This window comes from Macrobrachium rosenbergii, chromosome 56 (assembly GCF_040412425.1).
Source record: "Macrobrachium rosenbergii isolate ZJJX-2024 chromosome 56, ASM4041242v1, whole genome shotgun sequence".
In the NCBI taxonomy this organism is placed as follows: domain Eukaryota; kingdom Metazoa; phylum Arthropoda; class Malacostraca; order Decapoda; family Palaemonidae; genus Macrobrachium; species Macrobrachium rosenbergii.
The window spans coordinates 27,355,678-27,382,192 of record NC_089796.1 but is presented as its reverse complement, the minus strand read 5'-3'; the positions used below and the strand labels follow the sequence as shown (position 1 = coordinate 27,382,192).

Sequence of the window (26,515 nt, the reverse complement as noted above, 5' to 3'; positions counted from 1 at the left end):
ATGTCCTGGAATAAACATTGTCTATTCTCACCTGGAAAGTGCAATCAGTCAAAAAGTTTTTAATAAACTTATGAAGATGGCTGCATATGTTATTACTGTATTATGTAATGATTTTAATATTGCACACCTCCATGTAGTGTTGTATGCCTTTTGGATGTCAAAAAACACAGTTAATGTAATTTGCTTTCTTTCAAATCCTCTACATATGTGGTCTTCCAAATTAGATAGAGAATCTCATGTAGATCGATTACATTGTAAGCCAAACTGGGAAGGAGTTAAAATTCTATTTCACGTATGTGCCATGTAAGTAGTGCACTTACCATGTTCTCCAACAACTTTCATAGACAACTTGTTAAAGAGATTGGTCTATAACTGTTCACATTACTAGAATTTCCTCCAGGTTTCAGTATAGGAATTATTATGGCATTTTGCCATTCATATGGAAACAAGTCTCTGAGCCATAAATGATTGTAAAGTTTTAATAAGTATGATTTTGCCAAAGGTGCTAGGTGGCAAATCATTTCAAAGCAAATATTATCACCTCCAGGAGCAGATTTATTGCTGTTCAAGAGAGCACAATCCAACTCTTCCATATTGAATTTTTTATTATGTATAATATCGTGAACGGAAAATTCCCAGTGGGAAAATTGCCAGGCGGAAAATTGCCATGCAGAAAATTGCCAGCAAGGAAAATTTCCATGCAGAATATTGCCAGGCGGAAGATTGCCATTGCCTATTTAATCATATAAAGTCAAACCTAAATGAAGAAAATTTTTCTTTTTTAACCAAAAGTATAGTACTGTACTTTCTGATAGATGAATGAATAAAAATGAGAGTAAGGTTTTGAAATAAAACACATTACATCATAATATAATTGATCAAATTCAGTAAAATTTAAATATAACACATTACATTATATAATTAAACAAAATCAAAATGTTAAGAAATATAAAAAATAGAAAAAATGTTTAAAATGAGTGGAGGTTATATGCAACAGCTCAAGAAATGAGATTTTACGATCTTCACTATACTGCCCAACAGTTCTCTTCAGTTTATCATTGACATCTTTATATTTTCTTTGATAACGAATCTCATCTCCTCTTTCAAATTGTAGAATTTTTGTATACACTAATATTTCCTCCTTCTTTAAAAATTCAATGCATTTCCAGATATTAGGATGACATTGTGAAATATTTTGGAAAAAGGCATTGTTGAACGCCGATGCTGTTGTTGGTACGTGGCATGCAGTGCTCTACTCTGGAATGAACATTCCACATAGGAATCGGGAATAACGGTGTTGATCTCCTCCTATTGTTACCCCTTCCTCTCATAACACCAATGTACGTCAATTCAAAATAAGATAGAAATTCTTCAGGTATGTCTTCATCTTCTGATAGCTCTTCAAAACCTGACACAACATCATGACACGGGAGGAAAGCCAAAGCAGAAAAACATCGTAACTTTAAACTGAAGCGGCTTTCATTGTGATACCGATTTTTGTAACCAAGGTTCACAAGCTTTCTATAGTTTGCCTGGCAGAAGTGGAAAAAACATCCAGTGTGGTCTGTTTGGGGAAAAACACTCTTTAGTCCATTTATCGAAGCTTTTTCAAAGTCACTCATAACCGTGTGGGGTTCTAGTTGTACTTAATTCTAAGTATATTAAACAGATTTTCATATGTACGTTCACTTTTGTTGGGAAGAAATGCAAAAGCACGTGGAAAACTAGAATTTTCAACTTGGACATGAATTGTAAAAAGCTGGAAATATATATCAGGTGACACTTTGAACGTTCCATCCATAGCCCAGTTTTTATATTTCTTAAATCCTCAATCCCATCATTCGTGATAAATAATAAGATTCGATTTTCATCGTCGACTCCAGAATCATACTGGAGGAATTTCTCACCAGAATTAAGATTTTGAAATTCGGATGGAATTACAAATCGTGTCCTTTCAGAAGGAATTGGTGGGGTACAAGACGTTTCCTGTTTCCAATGCCTAACATTCCTACTTACATGTTGCAAATTTTGGGGCTCAGCACATGCAGTCATCTATAGATGATAAGCACTCCGCAACCAAAGAACGAGTAGGACGACCTGAAGTCATTGCTTCTTTTTTCAGCTCTTGAATGGCTGCCTTGGCTTCTACTTTGCTCTTGGCGGCACTGTGATTGTGTTCATTAACATGTTTCAAAATTTCGTAATCATGGTTCTTTGATTTTGAATGTAGTCTTGCTGGACATGATTTCTGTTTTCTTAACGCACATTCCCAATAGATATTTGTTCCTTCCTTGTTTCTTCCGTTGAGATGATATATAAATTGTAGTTCATCAATGAGAACATCCTTTCCACGTTCACTTGTTATGAAAGCAGCCATTATGGGTACAGACTTCAGAGAATATTGAAATAGTATATGTCATTTTCTTAAAAAAAGGTTAGAACGAATTTCTCCTTTTGGTAAGCAAATAGATATAAACAAAAGGAGAAATGGTAGTTTGGGTAAGAATGGACAATTATGAAAGGAGACATGATAGTTTGGGTAAGAATGAACAATTTATAAAATTGAAAGGAGAAATGCTAGTTTAGGTAAGAATGAACAATTATGAAAGGAGAAATGAAAAGAAATCTTTAATTTGCCAATGGCAATCTTTCACCTGGAAATATTCTGCATGGAAATTTTCCTTGCTGGCAATTTTCCGCATGGCAATTTTCCCACTGGGAGTTTTCCTATTGCCGGAGGAGATCAACACCGTTATTCCCGATTCCTATGTGGAATGTTCATTCCAGAGTAGAGCACTGCATGCCACGTACCAACAACAGCATCGAAGCGTTCAACAATGCCTTTTTCCAAAATATTTCACAATGTCATCCTAATATCTGGAAATGCATTGAATTTTTAAAGGAGGAGGAAATATTAGTGCATACAAAAATTCTACAATTTGAAAGAGGAGATGAGATTCGTTATCAAAGAAAATATAAAGATGTCAATGATAAACTGAAGGGAACTGCTGGGCAGTATAGTGAAGATCGTAAAATCTCATTTCTTCGAGCTGTTGCATATAACCTCCACTCATTTTAAACATTTTTTTTCTATTTTTTTTATAATTCTTAACATTTTGATTTTGTTTAATTATATAATGTAATGTGTTATATTTCAATTTTACTGAATTTCATCAATTATATTATGATGTAATGTGTTTTACTTCAAAACCTTACTCTCATTTTTATTCATTCATCTATCAGAAAGTACAGTACTATACTTTTGGTAAAAAAAAAAAATTTTCTTCATTTAGGTTTGACTTTATATGATTAAATAGGCAATGGCAATCTTCCACCTGGCAATATTCTGCATGGAAATTTTCCTTGCTGGCATTTTCCACATGGCAATTTTCCGCCTGGCAATTTTCCCACTGGGAATTTTCCGTTCACGATCTCCTCCTATTGTTACCCCTTCCTCTCATAACACCAATGTACGTCAATTCAAAATAAGATAGAAATTCTTCAGGTATGTCTTCATCTTCTGATAGCTCTTCAAAACCTGAAACAACATCATGACACGGGAGGAAAGCCAAAGCAGAAAAACATCGTAACTTTAAACTGAAGCGGCTTTCATTGTGATACCGATTTTTGTAACCAAGGTTCACAAGATTCCTATAGTTTGCCTGGCAGAAGTGGAAAAAACATCCAGTGTGGTCTGTTTGGGGGAAAACACTCTTTAGTCCATTTATCGAAGCTTTTTCAAAGTCACTCATAACCGTGTGGGGTTCTAGTTGTACTTAATTCCTAAGTATATATATTAAACAGATTTTCATATGTACGTTCACTTTTGTTGGGAAGAAATGCAAAAGCACGTGGAAAACTAGAATTTTCAACTTGGACATGAATTGTAAATAGCTGGAAATATATATCAGGTGACACTTTGAACGTTCCATCCATAGCCTAGTTTTTATATTTTCTTAAATCCTCAATCCCATCATTTGTGGTAAATAATAAGATTCGATTTTCATCATCGACTCCAGAATCATACTGGAGGAATTTCTCACCAGAATTAAGATTTTGAAATTCGGATGGAATTACAAATCGTGTCCTTTCAGAAGGAATTGGTGGGGTACAAGACGTTTCCTGTTTCCAATGCCTAACATTCCTACTTACATGTTGCAAATTTTGGAGCTCAGCACGTGCACAGTCATCTATAGATGATAAGCACTCCGCAACCAAAGAACGAGTAGGACGACCTGAAGTCATTGCTTCTTTTTTCAGCTCTTGAATGGCTGCCTTGGCTTCTACTTTGCTCTTGGCGGCACTGTGATTGTGTTCATTAACATGTTTCAAAATTTTGTAATCATGGTTCTTTGATTTTGAATGTAGTCTTGCTGGACATGATTTCTGTTTTCTTAACGCACATTCCCAATAGATTTTTGTTCCTTCCTTGTTTCTTCCGTTGAGATGATACATAAATTGTAGTTCATCAATGAGAATATCCTTTCCACGTTCACTTGTTATGAAAGCAGCCATTATGGGTACAGACTTCAGAGAATACTGAAATAGTATATGTCTTTTTCTTAAAAAAAGGTTAGAACGAATTTTTTCTTTTGGTAAGCAAATAGATATAAACAAAAGGAGAAATGGTAGTTTGGGTAAGAATGGACAATTATGAAAGGAGAAATGATAGTTTGGGTAAGAATGAACAATATATAAAATTGAAAGGAGAAATGCTAGTTTAGGTAAGAATGAACAATTATGAAAGGAGAAATGAAAAGAAATCTTTAATTTGCCAATGGCAATCTTCCGCCTGGAAATATTCTGCATGGAAATTTTCCTTGCTGGCAATTTTCCACCTGGCAATTTTCCCACTGGGAGTTTTCCTATTGCCGTATAATATATATCTGCCTTTGTCTCAAAATTAAGTATCATAGATTCTGCTTTATTCTTTATTCTTTTGAAATGTTTGTCCAGATTTTTGTCACTGCTTATTTTGGCAAACTTTCCCCATTATGTTACTAATTTCAAGGGATCTAAAATTTTTTGCCATTACAGGCAGTCCCCGGTTAACGGTGGGCTCAGTAACGGCGCTTGTCTAGTGACAAAAATCAGCAATTTTCAGCACCAAAAATCACCGATTTCCGCTTATCACTGCCGATAATTGGGTATTGGTGCTGATGCATACCTAACAGAGGCGCCAATAACCAAAAATCAGCACTCTTCAATGGTGATAAGTATTCCCACCTAAATTGTCAACTATATTTGTTGAACAAAGGGTAACATCTATTGAGGAAAATATTCCATGGGTTTTGCAGCAATACGTATTTGCTTCATTGTCATTCAGACAACAGAGATTAGTAGTGTTCACTAAGTTTTCTATTTTTTTTCCATCTTTATCTGGTGTGATTTTGTTATAGTCCCATATTGGATTATGTGCATTGAAATCTCCTACAATCAATATGGGATTTTTAAAATCTTTTATTATTTTCTGTAATATGTTTAAATCATACTTTTTATTAGGCTGGTTGTATAAGTTAATAATGTCAAACAAATTATTTTCTATTTTCACTGTTATTGATGAAATTTGTAATTCAGTGTAAGCTATATCTACTTTGTCATATATCATTTTATTATGGACATATATTGCTGTTCCTAAATTATTTTCATTTTCCTTTGATGATGTGGCTAGTACATATTTACCTATATTTGGAAAAAGTTTTCCTACATGTTGTATACATATAATCATTGGTTCGTATTCACTTATAAGTCGTTGGACTTCTCCTAAGTGCATTTTCATTAATAATCCATTTATATTCCATTGAATTACTGTATATAACTATTGAATGGTGTAATATGAGAGTGGTCAAATTACTCTGAATTATTCAAGCTGATATTTTTTTTTATATTTGTTGTAAGTTAATTTGTATTTTTGTAGGTCCTGATTTGTTTTTTGTTGTTTTAATTTGACTTTTGTTAACTGTTACATTTTTACTATCTTGATTTAATTTTTCCATTTTGATTTTTTTTAGAATATTATCTACAACACTGATGTAGTTTTTTTGTAATATTCTAATGTTCAATACACATGCAACCTTCTTCATGAGATTTGACATTTGTTTTTCCTTATTCCTATACCTCATGAAATTTCTTATGGTGTTGGTTAGGTTTTCTTTAGTGATAGTTTTATTTTTGTGGCACATTGCTACAAAGCATTTACTACAACCACATGTATCTTCATGTTCATTAGTTTGTTGTTCCTTCTTGGTTTTTCTTGTGGTGCCTATAATTGGTGATGGGTGAATTTCTTTGCTTTCATCGTAGTTATCTTTGTTTTGGTTTTCCATTTCATCTGAATTTTGTGATTACTATGGGAGACAGTGGAATGCTTGATTTAGCGTTCTGTTTCTGAATTTTAGCTTTTGGTGAGATTGTTGGGTTTATTTATCTTTTTACAGCTTTGTTTGGTGGAATTAGGCGGGGTCTTATCTAGTTCCCTCTTCCGAGTTGTGTTATCCGTTCTGTCCCATTCTTGTGATTTTAATTTTTCTTCATGTTTCTCTATGTCAATATTTGTATCTATTTCTGGTAAGGAGGTAAATCTATTGTCAACTGTGATAATGTCATTATCCTATGAAATCTCCATAGAAGTGTTCTTTTGATCACTTATTTTTTTAGTGATATTTCTTTATTTTTATTGTCATTCACTTCAGTTTGGGTATTGTCTGATTTTGAAGTATCTGCATACCTAAATTTCTTAGCTGAGTCATTCAGTCCTCTCACTTTTAGTTGTAACTTTGCTTCCCTTGCTGACATTCCAGTTCGTTCTTGTAGTAATTTCAGTTCAGCACTGTAAATATAGAATGCACATATTTTAGATCGGGCATGATGTTCTAGGCCACAGTTTATGCATTTTGATTGGCCACAGTCCCAGCGTGTTTCATGTTCTTGCGAACTGCAATAGGCACATCTGGGAAAATTTCTGCATTTAATGGCTGTATGGCCATATTTACAACAGTTCTTGCACTGCATACGTTTGGGAACATAAGGTCTTAGTTTCCTGTTTAATCCTAGTATTTTAATTTTCAAGGGCAAGGTTTGGCCACTGAACTTTATTTTTGCTATTCTGATAGATTTATTTTTGTCTTTCCTTCTTGGGACCTCATATAGTTTGCAGTCTTCAACATTGTTGTATCTTTTCTGTAATGAATCTACAAACATTGATTTGTTTTGTATTTCTTCTTCTAGATTTGGTAATATCACTGTGCCTTGTACACTGTTCATGGTATCAAGCCTTGTAACACTTATATTTATGTTCTCTGTGTGTTTAATGTTTTGATAATTTTCTAACTGGATTCTGGTTGTTGTTTTAACCAACCATTCCCTTTTTTTAATGTCTTATGCTCATCTTTTGTGATGGGCATCAGTTCAACAAGTAAATTTCCAGTTTTAATAAGGATATATCTTGGTCAGCTTGTAAATTCAAAAACCTTGACCAGTTTGATTCTCCAAAAAGAGAATCAAAGTGAACCAAGGTTGAGTCAGGTCTATATTTTCTTTTGTTTATTCTTTTAAGCTCCAAAGGGCCCATAGTTGAAAAGTTTGAACTATTTTTTGTTCCTTTTTTTGATGGGAACACAGGCACAGAAACATATGGCTCAAAGGAGAATGGTTCCTTGTAACAGGGATATCCTTTTTCTCGCATGGGTCATCAACATTTGGAGAACTTTCAATCTCCAAGGTGGGTGCAGAGGTCGTCATCTCTGCTAAAACATTATCATCAGAGGGCCCAGGGGTACTCGACTCTTTATTGTTACTATTCATAAAGATCGAATAGAAAAGAAAAAAATATTAACCTGAAAACTTTAAAAAGATATCATTAGCCTTTCATGGGGTTTATTCTTCCACTAATGGCACAAGTGAGAGCCAAATCCCAAATGTCCACCCGCTACCCTACCCCACAAGGGATGGAACAATACAATTAGAGTGGCCCATGTGTAAGCCAAACCTGCTTGCTAGGACCAAGAGTATTACAAGAATACAATCATCCCCGCCCTAATCATATTATGGGCAAACCAGATAGAATGCCGAGAGTCCTATCCCCAGAGCCAGACACCCCCTGGAATCCATGGCCCAGTCCCGCAGAATAGTTCAGCCCTTGAGATATCAATCTGATATCTCTCATGTCTGAACATTATCAGGTAGTTGATGATCCTACCACAGTTCTCACTGTTTAGCTTCGGATATAAACCCAATCCCAGCTATGATATCTTTTCCTATTTAACAAGCCCAATAAATTTTAGCAAAATTGGAAAATTCCACAAAATTAGTCCAAAGAAATATGTAATAATGTATGAGACTCTTGGACTCAAAACCGGGAACAAATTCCTGGGGCTCAAGAGCCCCCTCACCACATCAAGGTGGTCCCACATCAAGGGGGAGGATTAGGTTGAAATACTAGTTCTAGGCCATAAGCCAAGAACTGGGCCCAAGTAGGTAATTCAAGTGGGGATGAATGAATGAAAATTAAATTTAAAATAAAAAAACTGTACAAGGCATATGCTTTTACACTGGAATCCATGCACACATTAAATACATTTGCTCATGTTTCCATACGTGCAAAAATATAAAATAAAATTCAGAATAATTAATATTTTTAAATTTAGTTTTTATTAAAATTCATTAAACACCCTATGGGCTTCTGTACTTTCATTATTTACTTATCTACTTTTATATTTTATCTTCGTATTAAATTAAAGTTCTTCATGAATGTTAAAATTGTAATGATTGAAAATGTAGAAGATTCTGAAAAAATTTTCTTCATCGATTTATTTCCAAAAGTTGATAATCACTATTGGTTATATTTTGGACATTCACGTAATACATGTTTGAATGTTACAAACACTTTACACTCTGAGCATTCGGAAGGAGGGCCATGTGGACTGTTCATTAAGTGCCCATGTGGACTGTTCATTAAGTGCCCATGTGTCAAACGAGTATGGCCTATTCGAAGACGTGTCAGAATTACTGTGTCTCTCTCTCTCTCTGATATGATGAACTCCATTTTCCAACACAGGATTTTATGTTTCAATTTATCATTTATAGGTTCCTAATTCCATGTCTTTTGCCATTTATTTACAATGATGGTTTTTATATAACTTATTTAATCACTAACAGGGATGCTTACATTTGCTTTTGTCATGTGGACTGCCTTAGCTGCTTTATTAGCCTCTTCATTTCCTTTAATCCCTACATGGGCAAGGATTCAACATATTTCAATATTTTTTCCATTATTATACAATCTGTGGAGTTCAAATTTAATATGCTGTACAATATTATTTTTTGGGTAATATTATTTTTTGGGTAGTAACTCTGTGTGGCTTCTATAGTGCTTCTTCAGTCGCTAAAAACCACAAAATTGAATGATATTTGCTTTATAATTTTGATGGCTAAGGCGATTGCACACAGCTTTGCTGTGGAGACTGAGGCATTAATAGGTAAAGAAAATTGATATGTCTTGTTTTGGGACACAGCTGCATACCCTACTCCATGTTGTGATTTAGACCCATCTGTGTATATTGAGTAATGTGAACTTTTTCATCTTACAAGATCTATGGGAGGTTGTGTTGTCTGAGAAAACAGATACTACTTTGTCCTTTACTAGATGTTCACACTGTTTTACACTGTTCCAGACTGCTAAGAGTTCACAATTGTTAATGTGAAGCAACTTCAGCTCTTCTGGCTACAATCCTGACATCTCTAAATTCCCCAGAAAGGCACCCCCACCCATCACTGAGACATCTGTAAACAATGTGAGGTCTGGGTTCCTGACTTCCAATGACAGACCACCTAAGCTTCAAACAATCTGCCCAGCATTCTGGAGTCTCACGATGACTCCTCAGCACTTTATCCATAGTGGAGTCCAGTCCAGTTTAAGATAAAATTGAATGGACCATATCCTGAGCCTGGCCAGACTGACAAACTTCTCCAGAGAGGCCATATGACTTAAAAGTAAAAGCCACTGCTTTGCTTGAAGCTGCTCCAAGTGCTGAAATCCTCTAAGAAGCAACAAGAGACTGTCTACCTGTTTCTCCAAGGGGAACACCCCAAAGTTGTGAGGGTCTATCTTCATCCCCAGACAGACAATTGACTGCATCAGAACCAGCAATGACTTCTTGTTGGTTGACAAGAGTGCCCAAAGACTGAGCCAGTCAAAGTAAAAGGTCCTTGGCTCTCAGAATCCCTTATTAAAAGTTGGCAAGTACTAGCCAGTCCTCCAAACAGAGCAGAACCCAGGTCATGAGATGACACCCACTACCTATGAGAGATAATACTCTCGTAAACACTTGTGGTGCTGTGCTTAACCAAAAACAGAGCCTTGCAACATAAACTAAAGGTATTTGCGAGACAGGGGTTTACAGCTCATAGAAATAAGTGTCCCGCATGTCCACAGAAATCATCAAGTCATTCTGCTGAATAGCTACCAGAACTGTCCTGGAACTGGTCTCTTCATGAATGACTTCCATGACTGTTTCAAATATTCTCTACTTTCATGATTGCACACATCCTCCCTAACCACCTTAAAAAGAGCAGAAATGAGCAGGCACTCATGCCGCAGATCAAAAATAGCTGCTAACTTCTGGCAAGGCAACACCTTAGGTGTTAGATGCAAGTTTAACTGCTACCTCTTCTTGAGCACAACAATAGTAAATGAGTGACTTCACTGGATTTCCCATCTTACCGTTAGACCACTGAACCCGCCTGTCTCTAACAATCTTCTTTTCATTGGGTCTAAACAAGCAAAGAAGTCTGCGTCTTGGACCGAACGTGGCTTCAGAACTGGCATATAACCAGCATCATATGAGGCAGCTCTATGTGACCTTATTAAAGGAGGAAGATAAGTAAAAGTATTCTTGAAGGACACCTTATGCACCTGAACAAGAGAAATTTCCTCAGCGCATGTCTAAACCAAGGCAGAAAACTTGATGGCAAAGGCAATAATAGGTGTCTACTTGTTTACCAAACTGATCCTTAAGCAATCAAGGAATATGACTGATCACCTGCCATGAAGGAAAGAAAGGTGTCAGAGGGCACAAAAAACTTCACCCAAAGAGACCATCTGGTTCCCTGGCAGCAGAGGCATCCAACTGGTACAGAGCAGTGCTGAGCCTGAGCAAGGCTACAGACACCTTATCTCCAAGGGGAGAATGCAAAAAAAACCACACACCATGAGGGGGAACCACAAATTTAGTTAAACCCTTAACTGACTCCATAATCAGACTAACATACCGGTCTAACTTATCCAGTCATTTTCCTGAACTGAAGGGGAAGCAGAAAACAAAGCTACAATAGGGGTAACATGAAGCACAACTAACAGAGTAGAAGGGGAAGGAGGTGGGTTGGGAGGAAAAGGCACAGGAGAGGAAGCTGAAAGGGAAGTAACTGGCTTATGCCTGCTCTAATTAGTTACCTTCTCAACCCATCCACTTCCCTTTTCTTCCTATAACTAACGAATTTCTTCATCTCTACATTAGAACACCCCCTACATCCCTCACACTAGAGGTTAAGGTCACAATTCTGATCCCTGGAACTGACACAAGCAGAGTGCCTATTTCTGCTGAATACACCCTGGATGCATCAAATGCAATGCAGCAGAACCTAATATTCTCAAGTTTACTCCTTCCAGTTAAGGACAGTTCTATCCAACAAAGCAAAATAGGTCACAATATACTGTGAAACAGCGCAACAGCTAAATCCTAGAGAATGATGCCTAGCAGCATCAATCACTAAGGTAGCAAGAATTCTGAATCAGACTGTTCATCCAGGTCAGCCAAGTGTTCGTTTTTCTAATGCCGACTGCACCTGAGCAGACGGGTTGCCTCATAAGAGAAGGTGCGCCTGCTTACCGCTGTCTTTCTTCCAGGTTTGAACGCAAAAGTTCAACACGCTTCTTCATAAAGGACAGGAGGTCGAACACAGAATTCCTCACCGACACGGGGGCATGCAAATCATTCGTGACAGCCAGCCCGCACAAACAATTCAACCTAACCCCATTATCCACGTATCCACCACCACGGAGCACCACTCAAGATATACGGGAGGCAGACAATGAAACTGTCATTCAACGGGAAAGATTACAGCTGGAAGTTCATCACGGCAGACATAACGTTAGCACTTTTGGGAGCAAATTTCCTAAAGGAACACAACCTGCTGGTGGAAGTAGCATCAAAACAGTTGGTCCCGTAAACCGGCCCCACATCACCACCACAACAGCAGATACGACAAACCGTACATATCGCATCAGCCACCCCATCGCATCAGCCACCCCACCGCCAGAAATAAGGCATCTACTACAGGAATTCCCAGAAGTCTTCAAAGACGACCTGCAGCACAACTTAACCAAACCAGCAAAGCACCAGCAAAGCACAACATCCAGCACCACATAGAAACAGGTCCCCCAGTCCACACCTGCTTCAGACATTTAGCCCATGAAAAACTTGCCCACACAAAGGCAGGAATATGCTAAAAAGATGCCAGCCCACTGGCATCTCCCCTCCACATGGTACCAAAACCCAATGGAACACAGCAGCCGTGTGGAGACTATTGGCAGCTAAACGTTAAAACGAACCCCGACAGATACCCATTGCCGAACATGGCAGACATCACCAAATGAACAGCGCCAAAGTCTTCACCAAAACAGATCTGCTGAAGGGATATTTCCAAGTGACGAAGAAAGACACAGAGAAGACAGTGATTATCACCCCCTTCAGCACCTACACATTCAGTTACAACTGCTTCGGCCTTCGGAACACAGGGGCAACCTTACAAAGACTGGACAAGCTTCTGGGTGATCTTCCCTTCTATGTTGTCTATGTCAACATCATCCTCGTAATTAGCCCCAATCTCAAGCAACACCTGAAAGACGTCAAAAGGGTACTACAAATACTCAAAAGAAAACGAACTTGTAGTAAAGGAAGACAAGTGCGAGTGGGCAAAAACGGCGGTGGTATTTCTGGGACATCAAATAAGCAAAAGTGAAAGCAATCACCGATTTCCCGACACCAACCACAATCAAAGCAGTACAAGAATTTTCAGGACTAATTCACTACTACCATCGATTTATATCCAATATTGCTATTTTCATGAGCCCCATTTATAATTGTTTACAAGGAAAACCCACAAAATTTTGTTGATCAAATATTCAAGATAATGATACTCAAGATAATATATTTTTATTAGCAAAGTAGGTAACAACCTCTGCAGCCACATTAATCTTTCCTCTCTACTTTATAGGTCCCTCACTTTGATGACTGATGCGAGTAGCACAGCGAGGGGCGCAGTACTGGAGCAGGACACAGATGGTGATCGTCAACTGTTGGCGTTTTTCAGCAAAAAGTTAACGGCAGCAGAACAAAAGTACTCCACATTTGATAGAGAACTACTTGCAGTCCACAAATCCATCCGCCACTTCCACCATGATAGAGGGGCAGCAGTTTGTCAAACAAACGGACCACCAACCCTCTGTACACGCCTTCACAAAAACCACAGACGCATGGTCAGCACGGCAGCAGCGTCACCTATCTGCAATAACAGAACACTCCTGCACCATCAAGTACCTGAAGGGGTCTGTCTTCAAACACCATAGGCGACCCACTATCGAGAAACTGCGCCAACACCGTCCAAATCGGGATAGCCTATCCCGAAATAGCAGAGGCGCAAAAAGACAACATGGACCTACAACAACTGCGGCAGGAAAACCCCGCCCTCATGTGCAGTGACCTATCTATCAACAACAGAGAGACGACCATCACCTGCAAAACCAGCACCGGACGCCCACGCCCCTACCTGCCAGCACGTCTCAGAAGGAAGGCTTTCAACCTCGCCCACAACCTGTCCCACCCATCAGGCCACACAACCGCCCGAATTGTAGCGGAACAGTATGTCTGGTGGGGAATAAAAGCCAACATCAAAAAGTGGACGAGAGAATGCCTACCATGTCAGACGTCAAAAGTAACGAGGCAGGTAGAGAGTGGAATAGGAAAGTTCCACACAACGCACCGCTGTCTCGCCCACTTCCACGTCAACATAGTAGGCTCTCTACCCACCTCCGAGGGGTACAGATACCTGTTCACCATCATCGACAGAAATACCAGGTGGCCACAAGCAATAGAAATACCAGGTGGCCACAAGCAATACCAATACGGCAACAGATGGCGGAGAGCTATGTGAAAGCTCTCATAAGATGGGTTAGCAGACATGGAGTCCCACAAGTCATCACAAGTGATAGGGGGGGCCAACTTCACGTCCAGTTTATGTCAAGCCCTCACAGACACTTTGGGGACAAACACAGTACACAAGACAGCCTAAGTGGCCAAAAAAAGGTACGTCTCCAATGAGCGCAGAATGTGAAAAATGCGTTCATACAAGTAGACACACACAGAGCCCCCTCTCTCCCCAGCCTACTCGGGACCATACCGGGTCATCCAAAGAAGAAACAAAGCCTACCAGATGACAGCAGAACCGTCTGGGTTTCCATCAACTAACTTAAACCAGCATAACTCCCAGACACCGACCTGGAACTGTAGGCCTCTCTAAGGAGGAGAGTCCTCTAGGGTCCCACATGGACCTACATAATCATTCATCTCACCTGGCTGCCCGAATTCATACCCTGTAGGCATCCACTACTCACAGAGAACATCTGCTGACACGCACATCAGGTACACGTGTACAGTATAAGAAACACAGCCGACATCATACTCTCTTTTCAATGTATAATATCGTCCATAATCATGTAATGTCAAATGTATCATTCCTACTGGAAGCAATACAATGTCAGCTTTCCAACTATACTTACCAGAACTCAGTCCATAACTTGTATATAGAATTATGTACCATTTTCCATTCTCAAACACGCACAGTTGAATGTCTGCTAATCTCTATTTTGTTCGCCTCATGTCAGGTACTACATTTCTGCTCACAAGAGCTCTTGACCTGTCTGTTTGTTGTCTTAAATAGATTAGTAAGTTTGTAAGTACAGCTTCTTACTCATGCCTTCGCCGCACTACTGTACAATAAGAGGGATGTCTACACCAGATAATGTTTTTAAGTAATGATGACATTCTCCAACACAACAGTTTACGTAAGTTGTAGCCACCAAAATTCTTGTTTAAATAACTGACTACCCAACACCTCACCAGTCACACATCATACTTAATTGAAACTTACCTTAGCCCAGAGCCACAGAGCATATTGACGAGTGATGCTGGTACAGTATAAGGAATCCCAGCTCCCATGGCAGCTTGACGTGCTGGATTCTGACCCTGGCCTGCTGTCAGCACCTTCAATACAAAGAAAAAAAAAAAACTTAAAAGAAGAAAAATGGATAACTGAATTTTCATATAAGATTTTAGGCATTAAAAAAGTATAAAAACCTACAAACATACTAGTATGGTAATAATGTAGTACACAAAACCATAAATATTAAATAAAACTAAACAAAAAGTACAAAAATATGTACATAGAGTAGAATTTAGCATTCACCTCAACTGGCTACCTTGAAAAATAGAATAAATTATAAAACCCTGGTTATTAACATACTATGAATAAATGTACTAACACAACATTATATTTTCCCAAACATACACACATCCTACGTACATAATTTGAATTTTAGCATAGTGCATAATGATTATTTCCAGTGTAAAAGTCTTCTTTTTATATTAAAACTTCAGACTTGACAGAGCAAAAACAGTATCCACTAAAAAAGGGAACTGACAAACTTCCTTTCAACTACATCAGTGTAAAACAATGACAATGAGGTACCTCTGGATTATTAATACCCACTTTGTAATCACCATGTCTCAAAACAGAATCCTTCATACACAATGCAATTATCTTTAGGTGTATAAATAAAACTACCGTTGATTTTAATTCTGATCAGCAATTTATGTAACTTGACACAACCTCCACAGGTCAGAGTAACCTGACAAATCTAGCAGTACCCTACCAAAACCAGTACATGAGAAACAGGAAAGCAAAAACAGATGCCCGCTATGTACTTCAATTTATATATAATCTGTACTGCATATTGCACTATAGTACCAAGAGCACCTATTAGCATGAATATTATGGAGTGAAAATTATGGAGGTCCAGGGAGCCCCTAGAATTTTTATACAAAATTTAGATTGACAGACTGACTGCAACTACAGTCTATAAGATGACAATGATGATAAACATCTTCAAAATGCTGTATTATTGTTTGGTAAAAATGATTCTAGTGTGCTGTAATGCTAACAGTATTAGCAACCATATACGAGACAAAGCCATATCAGCTGGGCAATTATTCTATTCTAAATTCTGTAGTACCTCAAACTTGTTTACCACAGACAACTGTGAAGAATGCAGAAGGTAACATAATCTGACCAAAAGCATTTTACCGTATTCTCATCATCCACTAGACATCTTCATGCCTTACTTGACCAAATATCGTATTTTACATGGTACCTCACTATACCTAATGCATATCACCTCTGTGACTAACCTGGCCAAAAATCACTTCTGTAACATCCTCAGGAAGCACACCTGCTCTTAACAAAGCTTCTTTTATCACCAATGCACCCAGTTCATGAGCTCGTACAGATGAGAGTGATCCACATAATGAACCTGTAATTTTAATACAAATATCAAAATTGTAAACAAAAAACAGAAAATAGATATTTACAATCTTACATTTATGGCATGATGAGCAAAAATTGTTGCAAGAGGATATGTCAATGCAGTATCAGTGAACAATGGGGTTTTGGATAGGTAACTGTATGAACTGACTGGGAAAATGCATATATCAACAATACTCACAGACAGGCCTATTTGCCATCCTGACAGTGACATACATTGAGATAACAATCTATTAATACTTAGAATTGAGTTACGGCGCCGTAAGTGCCATTGCCGGTGCTATCAATGGCGCTATCAACAAGAATAGACATTAAGTTAACGGCGCTTACTGCGCTATAACTTGATACAACATCAAGTTACAGCGCCAAACATCAAGTTATGGTGCCGTAAGCACCATTATGAGGTGTTTTGTACAACACCTAACTTTCGTGCAGCAGTTGCTGACAATTTTATTAGATGTCTCTCAATAGTAAGATGTGAGTCAAAAGTCACACCTAGAATAGTTAAAACTTTCAGACTCATTCAGCAAAGTCCCATCCACCTGCAGGGGAGGATGAGGTGGAAAATCTGTACAAGATCTGCTAATCAACAATATCACAAGACTCACAGGTTGGAGGGAGGAATCTTAGTGAGTCTCATGAACTGGCTGGAGTTCTGTACACCAGGGCTGCTACTCCTGGTCAAAAGAGCGAGGAGTAACGTGACTCCGACATATTGATCGGAATGTAGGAACTGCAAGATCAAATGTCAGATACTGGACCTTTTCGCATGAGTAAGGAAATGTAATTCATACAAAATACGCTGGGAAGAATCTAAGAGTCAGAGGCAGTAAAGAAAACCTGAGATAGGGTTTTCCTTGTTGCCAGTCTCCTTACTCCCCTTGCTAGAAGAAGGAGCAGAATTGCTTCTATGATTCTAGAAGAAAAATAGAACAGGTGCTCGATGTGTAGTCTTACTGCATCAGCAAAAGTCGGTTCGAGTCCTATTCTCATCCCGAAAGAGGAGAAGTAGGAGGGCGAGGAGAGGCCAGTCACTCCTAGGATCCTTCTTACTTCCAAAACCAACACCCTAAGTGAGGTGCTACCTGTCCTCTTGAAGGAGCCAGGTAAGAAAACACAACTTGAGCAGCCACCACAGGACCAAGGAAAAAAGGTTCCAAGGGCCTATGGGCAAGACCACAGGAAGAAGACAAGTGTGGTCTATGAGACCACATCTTGCTTCCAGACAGACAGAAACTTCTGGAATGTGAGGGATGGACCAAGCCATTGACTTCGTGGGCTCTCGGGTGGAAAGTACCAGTATCATCATCGCCAGCTGCTGAACCTCCTTCGATCGCTTCGCAAAGCCAGGAGAAAGATGTCCTTGGACACTTCTTCCTTGGGAGAGATAGTACTAGCGAAAACGTCGACGACATCCAAGTTAGGAATGTCAAGTCTTCGGAAAGTACCACAGCTCCCTAATAGGACAAGGTAACGACTGATCTGAATCATCAATACGAAGTCCAAGGAGGAGGGGAACAAGAAGGACTTGAACCTGACAATAGATGCCAATGGATTCAGAGTCCACTTACGTTATCCAAGAAGGAGTCGAGGTATTGATCCCCTTCACCTGTTCTTCCATTTTCTATGCCAAGGCCAGAGTGAGATGAGAGATGGTCCTAAGATGGCACACCTCTGTCTGACGACTCTTGTAAGGACATGTGCAGAGCACGGGATAGGAACCCTAAACGAGAGTCACATGCCACCCAGGGAACAGTTCCCCGGGACAGCAAGACCAAGCACAGGTAAAACTACAGGCTAACTCTGCACGGACAATTATCTTGGAAATTGATTTTTCCTATACTTTTCGTGTTGCTGATGAAGGTGGTGGTTGTGTTATTGTTGGGCAATTATTATTAACCTCATATCTACCTAACATGGTTGGGGACCCTTTGGGAACGTGGGTTTTTGGGTGGGGGAAATCATTGGGAGAAAGACTGGACCGTCATCTTGTCGTTATAGAATGGTTCCTCGCATGTGCAAGTCATTAGGAAGCCATATGTTCAAGAAGGGATTGGCTAAGGAAACCTATTATAAAAGGAACTACAGTACTGTATACTAACCTAACATAGCCTAACCTAACCTAGCAGGCTGTGTTACTTAGCCAGGGGATCTGCCCCTGAACCCCCGGTGATGGAAACTCCACTTTTTACCAAAAGCTCTCCTATAACGCTGCGCATGTGCGATAGCATTCCAGGATGGCCAACGTACGAAAACATATCAGTTCTGATGTTAGGCTAATTACAGGTTAATTCCAGTTGACTGCCAAAAAATAACATTAAAATTGATAATAAGCAACCAAAATACTATAGGAAAAGTCAATTTCCTAGGTAATACCTGATGCAGAGCAACCCCATAGTTCTACCCAAGCATTTGCTCCAAAATGTCATTGGTAGATCTAAGTAATAGATACACAGCGGGTATTTAGCGAGAAATGGCAGTTTCTTATAGTATCTTGGTTACTTATTTACTATTCAACGTTATTTTGGGGGGGGGACGAATGTAATTAACCTGTAATTAACCCCTGAAGTCCATCCAACAAGGGGTTTCCATACGCAGTCTTCACAAGACAGAGCAGGGGTATGTCTGTTTGGAACGGTTCATATCCCGTCAGGCAAGTGCAATAACTTGTTAACGTAGGGGTACCGCCCCCCCGAGCCATACTAGACACAGCGAAGGGACATTCCATTTGGCCAACAACAAACAAAGGCACCCCCAGTATCAGAAGCCCTAAAAGTGTAGAAAAAACCAGTTTCCAAGGTAAAAACAGGCGTGGAACTAATACTTAGAATTACCATGTCATTCACATGAAAATCACATCAAAAACTATCAGGAATACCCCTAGCATAATTCATGAGTTTTAATGTTTTGATAATCACTGTCATAATCAACTTTGGTATTTCTAAGTAATAGATACACCGCGGGTATTTAGCGAGAAATGGCAGTTTCTTATAGTATTTTCATTGCTTATTTACAATTCGTTATTTTTTGGCAGTCGGCTGTAATTAACCTGTAATTGTCCCGTGAAGTCCATCCAACAAGGGGTTTCCTAACGCGATCTTCACAAGACAGAGCACGGCTGTGTCTGTTTCGAACGGTTCATATCCCATCCGGCAAGTGCAGTACCTTGGAAACTGGTTTTTTCAACATTTTTAGGGCTTCTGACACTGGTGGTGCATTTGTTTGTTGTCAGCCAAATGGAATGTCCCTTCGCCGTGTTTAGTACTTGCCCGGGGGGGGGGAGTTACCCATACGTTAACAAGTTATTGCACTTGCCAGACAGGATATGAACCATTCGAAACAGACGTACCGGTGCTCTGTCTCGTGAAGATCACGTATGGAAACCCTGGATTCCCATCGGGGTCCCCCTTACCATAGGGTAGAGTTCAAAGGTAAATTGTAAGTTAATTACAGCCGACCGCCAAAAATTAACGTTAAATTGTTAATAAGCATCCAAAATACTATAAGAAACTGCCATTTCTCGCTAAATACCCGCTGTGTACCTATAACTTAGTTCTGCCTCAACTTTTAATAACCTGAATGACAACTTAGAGGTTGGTTTAGATTAAACTTCCTATCAGCCAAGGCAGGTCCCTTCCCAAAAGCAGCCTGTAAGTGGCCTATGACAAGATGTTTAAGGGGTTAGGGGGTCTGATGTGGATCTCAGGACTCATCCAAACCAAGAGAGAAGGAATAGGCTAATGGGACTTGCACAGTGTCTAAGACAATTAACCATCCTATCAGGGGTTAGCCGGTCTCCGTCTGGGATGGGCGTCATAGCCAACACGGTGTCTTAGGATAAGTTGCTCTCTTCATTTCTTTGCTAAACAAAGTCTGATAAAGCCTACGTTTGGTAAGCCTGTCCCGAGGGTCGACATAACCACCCTAAGTTTCCCCGAGCTTCTTGTGAGGCGTGGCCGGTTGGACCAGTTTACAGCAATTCATCGGTTTGCTTGTCGAACCTAACTAACTTGACATCAAAGATTTTGACTGCTATTCCTCATAACCCGAGACATTTTAATGTACAGAGGCTATGTCAAATAACACAGTAGTTCCTTACCTATAGGTGTCCTCACGGCGGATAATATCACAACACGATTTCCAGTCATGTTTTATATCGTGGCTACAGGATGTTCCGTGGCCGTCGTGTCCTAGGGCCTGGGGCTAATAAGCTGCAGCAGAAGGTTGACTAGGTCACACCTTCTGCTAACTTCAGCTGGACCCCTAAAGCCAATGAATGGGAGATTTAAATTTTTCGGCACCGTTTCTTACGACTGTATTGAGACTTTCTAAGCATTCATTCAAAATAAAAATAATGTTTCCATTACAATTACTAGTGCATATCTTTTAAAATAATTTAAAATATTAAATTATTATGTAAAATAACTCAAATTAACTCTTATAGTTAAATTATATTATTCACTTCGAAAAATAGTTTAGAAAATAGTTCAATCATTAACTGAATTAAGGAGTTTTAGTGTGGTCGAAGAATGCTCGCGAGACAGATGGAACAGCATAAGTTGGTAACGTTACTTGAGGAAAAAATAAACTTGTCATCCTTTTATGTTATGATTTTGACTTTCACAGCAATAAATACCACTAAATATATTTAAAAATGTATAATAATGTAAAATTTTTATTATTTCCTTTAAAAATGTTAAAAATTTAGCACTTTAGTAACAATTCTGCAATAACTTGAATGAACAGTTTTGCGTCGAACAGCTGAAAATTCAAATCGAACATACTTGAGATTCTTAGACAAATCCTGTCAAAATTTGCCAAACACTTAATAGTGTTTTCGAACAGTTGTCTTTATTCGTGCAATACCGTCCCCTTCAACTTTCAGTGTCTTCCCCAGAGTGAGTGAACTTTTCTCATGATCCACACATAAGTAATTCAATAACATCTGATTATTAAATATTAATCGAACTCATATTGTAAGAAAAATACAACGCGCAGTTTTTTAATCATTCAAATTGGTCGAGTTTCTTTTTAAAAACTGTGCATTTCAAGCTTGGACGTACGTAAATGAGAATTGGTTTATATATAGTTACCATTATAGTAACAACAGCTCGTTATCTATTTAAAAAATTCTAATATGGAAAGAAAATAAAAATTTTGCGATAAGTGATATAATTCATTGTACAGTAAACATTGGAGCGTTCTTTTATATATTAGACCTGCCACGCCCCTCTAGTTCGGTAACAAATAGCCTACGTGCAAAATGTTTAGTATCAGTCCCCTGGGGATGACCGTAAAAATCATAAACAAAAGACGTCAGTAATATATACGCAAGCAAAAGACATTAATATAAACAAAAGCATTTTAAAAGGCGGTAAACATTCTGGTCGACGACTAGCGGGAATCAGGCTGCGGCAGTAGTCCGCAGTTTTACAGAACCCTAAAGTAGAAAAGTATTTGCACTAGTTCTCAAAAGTGAGTTCTTTGTGGTGGGATTTTGTTTGTGTATTATATGCCGCCAAGAGAGAAGGATAAAATATAGAAATATCGTAATGTCCTGAAGGTCAGTACAATCTTTAAACGTTCAGTTCTTTGTTTGTTCATTGCTTTTTGGTTAAAGATATAGTTTTTAGCAAGGTACACTTATTTAGCTAAATGAAAATCGATACCGCAGGCAAGGGAAGAGAGAAAGAGAAAAATTAAATATATTACTACTGATTACAAAAATTATTTCATCAACACTGAATTTTTTATTGGGTTGAATTTGTGACTCATAGCAAAGCTCTAGACTCTAGAGCATCAGACTCGACTCTCGAGTAGGCATGTGTGAGGGAAAATTAGTCACTCTCAAAGCTCAGGAATCGCATCTGTCCTTACAAGGAGGCAACCGTAACTCGTTTAATTTAAATGGACCATTACCTGATGAGACTCGAAGGGGTATCGAAATAGGTCTTACTTTGCATTAACGATAAAGACTAAAACACTTCCCTCTGCAGGGCCGGCGTTCGAATCTCCGGCCGGCCAGAAAAGAATTAGAGGAATTTATTTCTGGTGATAGAAATTCATTTCTCGGTATAATGTGGTTCGGATCCCACAGTAAGCTGTGGGTCCCGTTGTTAGGTAACCAACTGGTTCTTAGCCACGTAAAATAAGTCTAACCCTTCGGGCCAGCCCTAGGAGAGCTGTTAATCAGCTGACTGGTCTGGTTAAACTAAGGTAGGCCTATACTTAACTTAGTGCAATTATAGGTCGAAATGGTCACCGAAAAAAGTTTAAGTGCCCCTCTGTCTCTATGCAAACCTATATATTTCATGTTGGTAAATTATGTTCACATTCATTTACTGGTAAGGGAATTCATGGTCATTTTAGTAATGGAAATTAACCGCAGTCTTACGTTTCAAAGTAAAAGCACCTTGCAATAGGAACTTTAAGATTTTTTCAACACGTTTACATCGAAATATTCATTTAAATATTACTTACCGGTAAGATACCATTTTGTCGCAAAAGGTATAGCAACATTGCCGTCTACCTTTCGAAGATGTAATCGGCTAAAGCCTTCAGCAGACATTGGATGGATCCACAAACAAACGGGAAAGCTATTTTTAAGAGTCAGCGGTTGCTCTACTTCTCGAGAATGCAAATGAATTTTTAAATAGAAAAAAAAATCAACGGTTGGTAGAAATTACACGAATCAGATGACAATGCGGTATTACTCCGCCTCTTCAGAGTGTAAAATGATTGCTTCCTATGCTTCTAGGATATAATATTCTGATACTCAAGAAATGTGACTGTTGTAATATGGATCAATATTTCCATACAATTGTTATTTGAACTTTCATACTTTTGTCATTTTGCCATCGCTTATTGTCATACTCAAGGGTAGGTTACAGCATGAATTGGAGGGGACATCCACACAACATGTAAGTGTGCTGCACTTATATTGGGACTAGCCAGAGGTTTTATTCATTTTGCAATAGTGCTACGAGGTTTATTGCATGTCAGTTTGTGTTTGGGCTGAATAAAACTTGGGTAGCAGCAGCCAAACCTTGTATTGTCATAACGAAGACCTTATGGAGTCGCCTGTACCGTAGGCATGGCCCTATGCACCTCTGGGGTGCTACAGAAACTGACAGACTGAGTGACCGATGATACGGCAAAGCTGCCTAACTGTGAGTTTTTATTGCCCTGGCTGGTGATGGCAAGAATACCCAACTGTGAAGAATAATTAGCTCGACTGGCGCGGCGATACCCATTATACCTGGCTGTGAAGTGTATTCTCTCCGTTCGTTGTGGCGGTGCTATGAAGGTGTGAGGTGCAGTTCCTTCGGATGTAATGGCAGTGCTGTCTAGATGATGGCATTGCTACCTGTGAGGTATAATAAATGCCCAAATGTTCCCTCGCTGGTGCACTAGTCGAAACAATTAAGAAGATTGGCTATAAATAAAAAAAAATGTAAGTCTCTTCTAATGTGCAAGCTGCCTTGATGAAGTTTTCCATGTGCAAAATCTGCATTATGCAGACAAATGGTAGGATACTTTTGACCAATCATTTTAATCTCTATTCTAGTACTTTTATGGATATTTCCTAGAACACTATTATGCAAATAGCTGTTTAGCACTGAAAGGTTAGGTGTGGGGTTAAGTTTAGATCCTGCCTATCCAGTATATTAGTCAACTGACAGCCCTACCTCAGACAATGGCGCTATATTATTGCAGCAAAAAAGCTACCATGCTGAGCACTGCACAATGGGAAGATTTCAAAGAAGAATGTTACAATGGGCATTATTTCAAGAGGTAAATAAAAACGAAACAAACACCTACGCCATCTATTCGACTGATTGGTAACCAATTCCCTAACTTATCCTATAATCGAGATTACATAGAATAAGTAGACAAAATATACTTAATCCCGACTCGGCAACTCTGCAAGATTTTTTTTATAAGGAACATATACAAATCCAGAAATTAAAAGACTACAATGACAGCGACAATCTCATCAATCCATATTCTCAAAGTGCTCCACAGGGCTCTGATCTACCTCAAGAATAAATTCGCGCCCTTACAGGTAATCAATCAAGCGAACCACAGCCCAGACTTTCCCCAAGACATTTTCTCTCAGTGGCAAAGGATTTTTGTTCCCGTTCAACTGACATTCCCATTCCTCCTTCCTAACTTACTCAACCCAATGGAAAAATAGCTCTTGTGCCCCTAAAAATGAACCTGTATAGCTATGAAAATGATACCTTCAGTTCTTATCAGAATGCTTGCCACCATCTCCGGAAAGCAGTTTCTCTCTCTCTCTCTCTCTCTCTTCGTAGGGGGGTAGTGCCGTCAGTGCACCTCATGCGGTGCAATGTAGGCATTACCTAAGGGTTTTTGCAGCATCCCTTCGGCCCCTAGCTGCAACCGCTTTCATTCCGTTTACTGTATCTCCGTTCATATTCTCTTTCTTCCATCTTACTGTCTACCCTCTCCTAAAAATTGATTCATATTGCGACTGCGAGGTTTTCCTCCTGTTGCACCTTTTCAAACCTTTTGCTGTCAATTTCCGTTTCAGCGCCGAATGGCCTTAGTTGCCCTAGTGTCTGGCATATATGACTAAATTCTATAAATCAACCTCTCTCTCTCTCTCTCTCTCTCTCTCTCTCTCTCTCTCTCTCTCTCTCTCTCTCTCATTTACCATAAGTAACCCGTAATTTCTGTTATTTACCACGACATTCGTGTTCTTTATCATCCTTCAAGTGATTTTTACCATACAGAACGTCTCTGCTTTTTTTAAGCAAAGAGAGATTTATGGATATCGCAAACAGGTCCAGGATTATTATTATTATTATATTAGTAGTAGTAGTAGTAGTAGTAATTATGATAATCCCAAATATTTATATATTTATTTCCATCACCAAAGGCCTATAAAAATTTTCTAATTTATAATCATGTTCGCGGATGAAAGTAAAGTTGAACAACAGTAAACATGCTGTAAATTCATACTGTCAAAAATTAACGTAAAAAGGTAAAATGAGAGTTTTTTACACTTCTTTCAAAGAGAAGCTGGAAATCTCCCTGCTCTGTTACGGTGTTTTTACTTTTCTTAAAAATAGAGTCAGCTATCGTATCTCATTTCCTTACGAACCTCGATATAAAAACGAAGCGCTTTCAAATAAAAAAGGACACTGACATTTATTGTCACAATGGTCTCTTACGGAGGATCCTTGAGGGCTGGCACGCCCTTACTGTTGTTAGAGAATAAAACATTGCATCTTTTTCCTTGGAGCTATATGTGGCAATTTGGAAAATTGAATAAGTAAGCCACCATTGATTCAAAGGTTTTCAGGCGCCTATGTAATCAACAAATGATTAGTTTCTCTTCTTCTTCTTCCTCTTTTAACGTGCTTTTTTCCCATTTTTGTATGGGGTAAGCACGATGCCTTCTTTTGAAGGACTTTTTGATTTGGCTTTGGGGTAGACCTGTGGTCTCGATCGGCTGCCCTGCCTGACATCGCTTAGACCCCGGTAGCGTATGTTTCATGTATCATACCCTATTACTGTAAATTACGATACAAAGTTTAGTTTGTGGAAAGTACTTTTATTTAATTTTCATTAAAATTATATATTCGTTTCGCCAATGAATAAGACAGTTTAATAAATATTCAGAGTTTTTTGGTGAGCAAATTTTCTTATGAGGATAAAAAATGTTTTTGAGAAATACTTCACTTTCACTACAGAACAGAGCTCTCTCGAGTGGTCGATACCCACCCCCTGGGACCCTGTAGAGCGGATATACCCCTTCAGTGTACCTCACGCAGTGCACTGAAGGCATTACTTAAGGTTCTTTGCAGCGTCCCTTCGGCCTCTAGCTGCAACC

At 38.8% G+C, this 26,515-nt stretch overlaps 1 protein-coding gene across 2 annotated transcripts in view; it reads right to left on the bottom strand.

The window, feature by feature from the left end:
* Positions 1–20,935, bottom strand: part of Acat2 (Acetyl-CoA acetyltransferase 2) — a 124,213-nt gene extending 103,278 nt beyond the window's left edge. Inside the window, exons 1-3 of one of the 2 annotated variants that reach the window (XM_067100276.1) lie at positions 20,753–20,935; positions 16,521–16,642; positions 15,205–15,317 (exon numbers count right to left, since the gene is read on the bottom strand). In XM_067100276.1, the coding sequence (XP_066956377.1) occupies positions 15,205–15,317; positions 16,521–16,642; positions 20,753–20,801 (284 nt within the window). In that variant the 5' untranslated portion in view covers positions 20,802–20,935. The remainder of the gene's footprint in view (positions 1–15,204; positions 15,318–16,520; positions 16,643–20,752) is intronic. The other variant, XM_067100277.1, reaches the window with a different exon arrangement.
* Between the last annotated feature and the right edge of the window lie 5,580 nt (positions 20,936–26,515).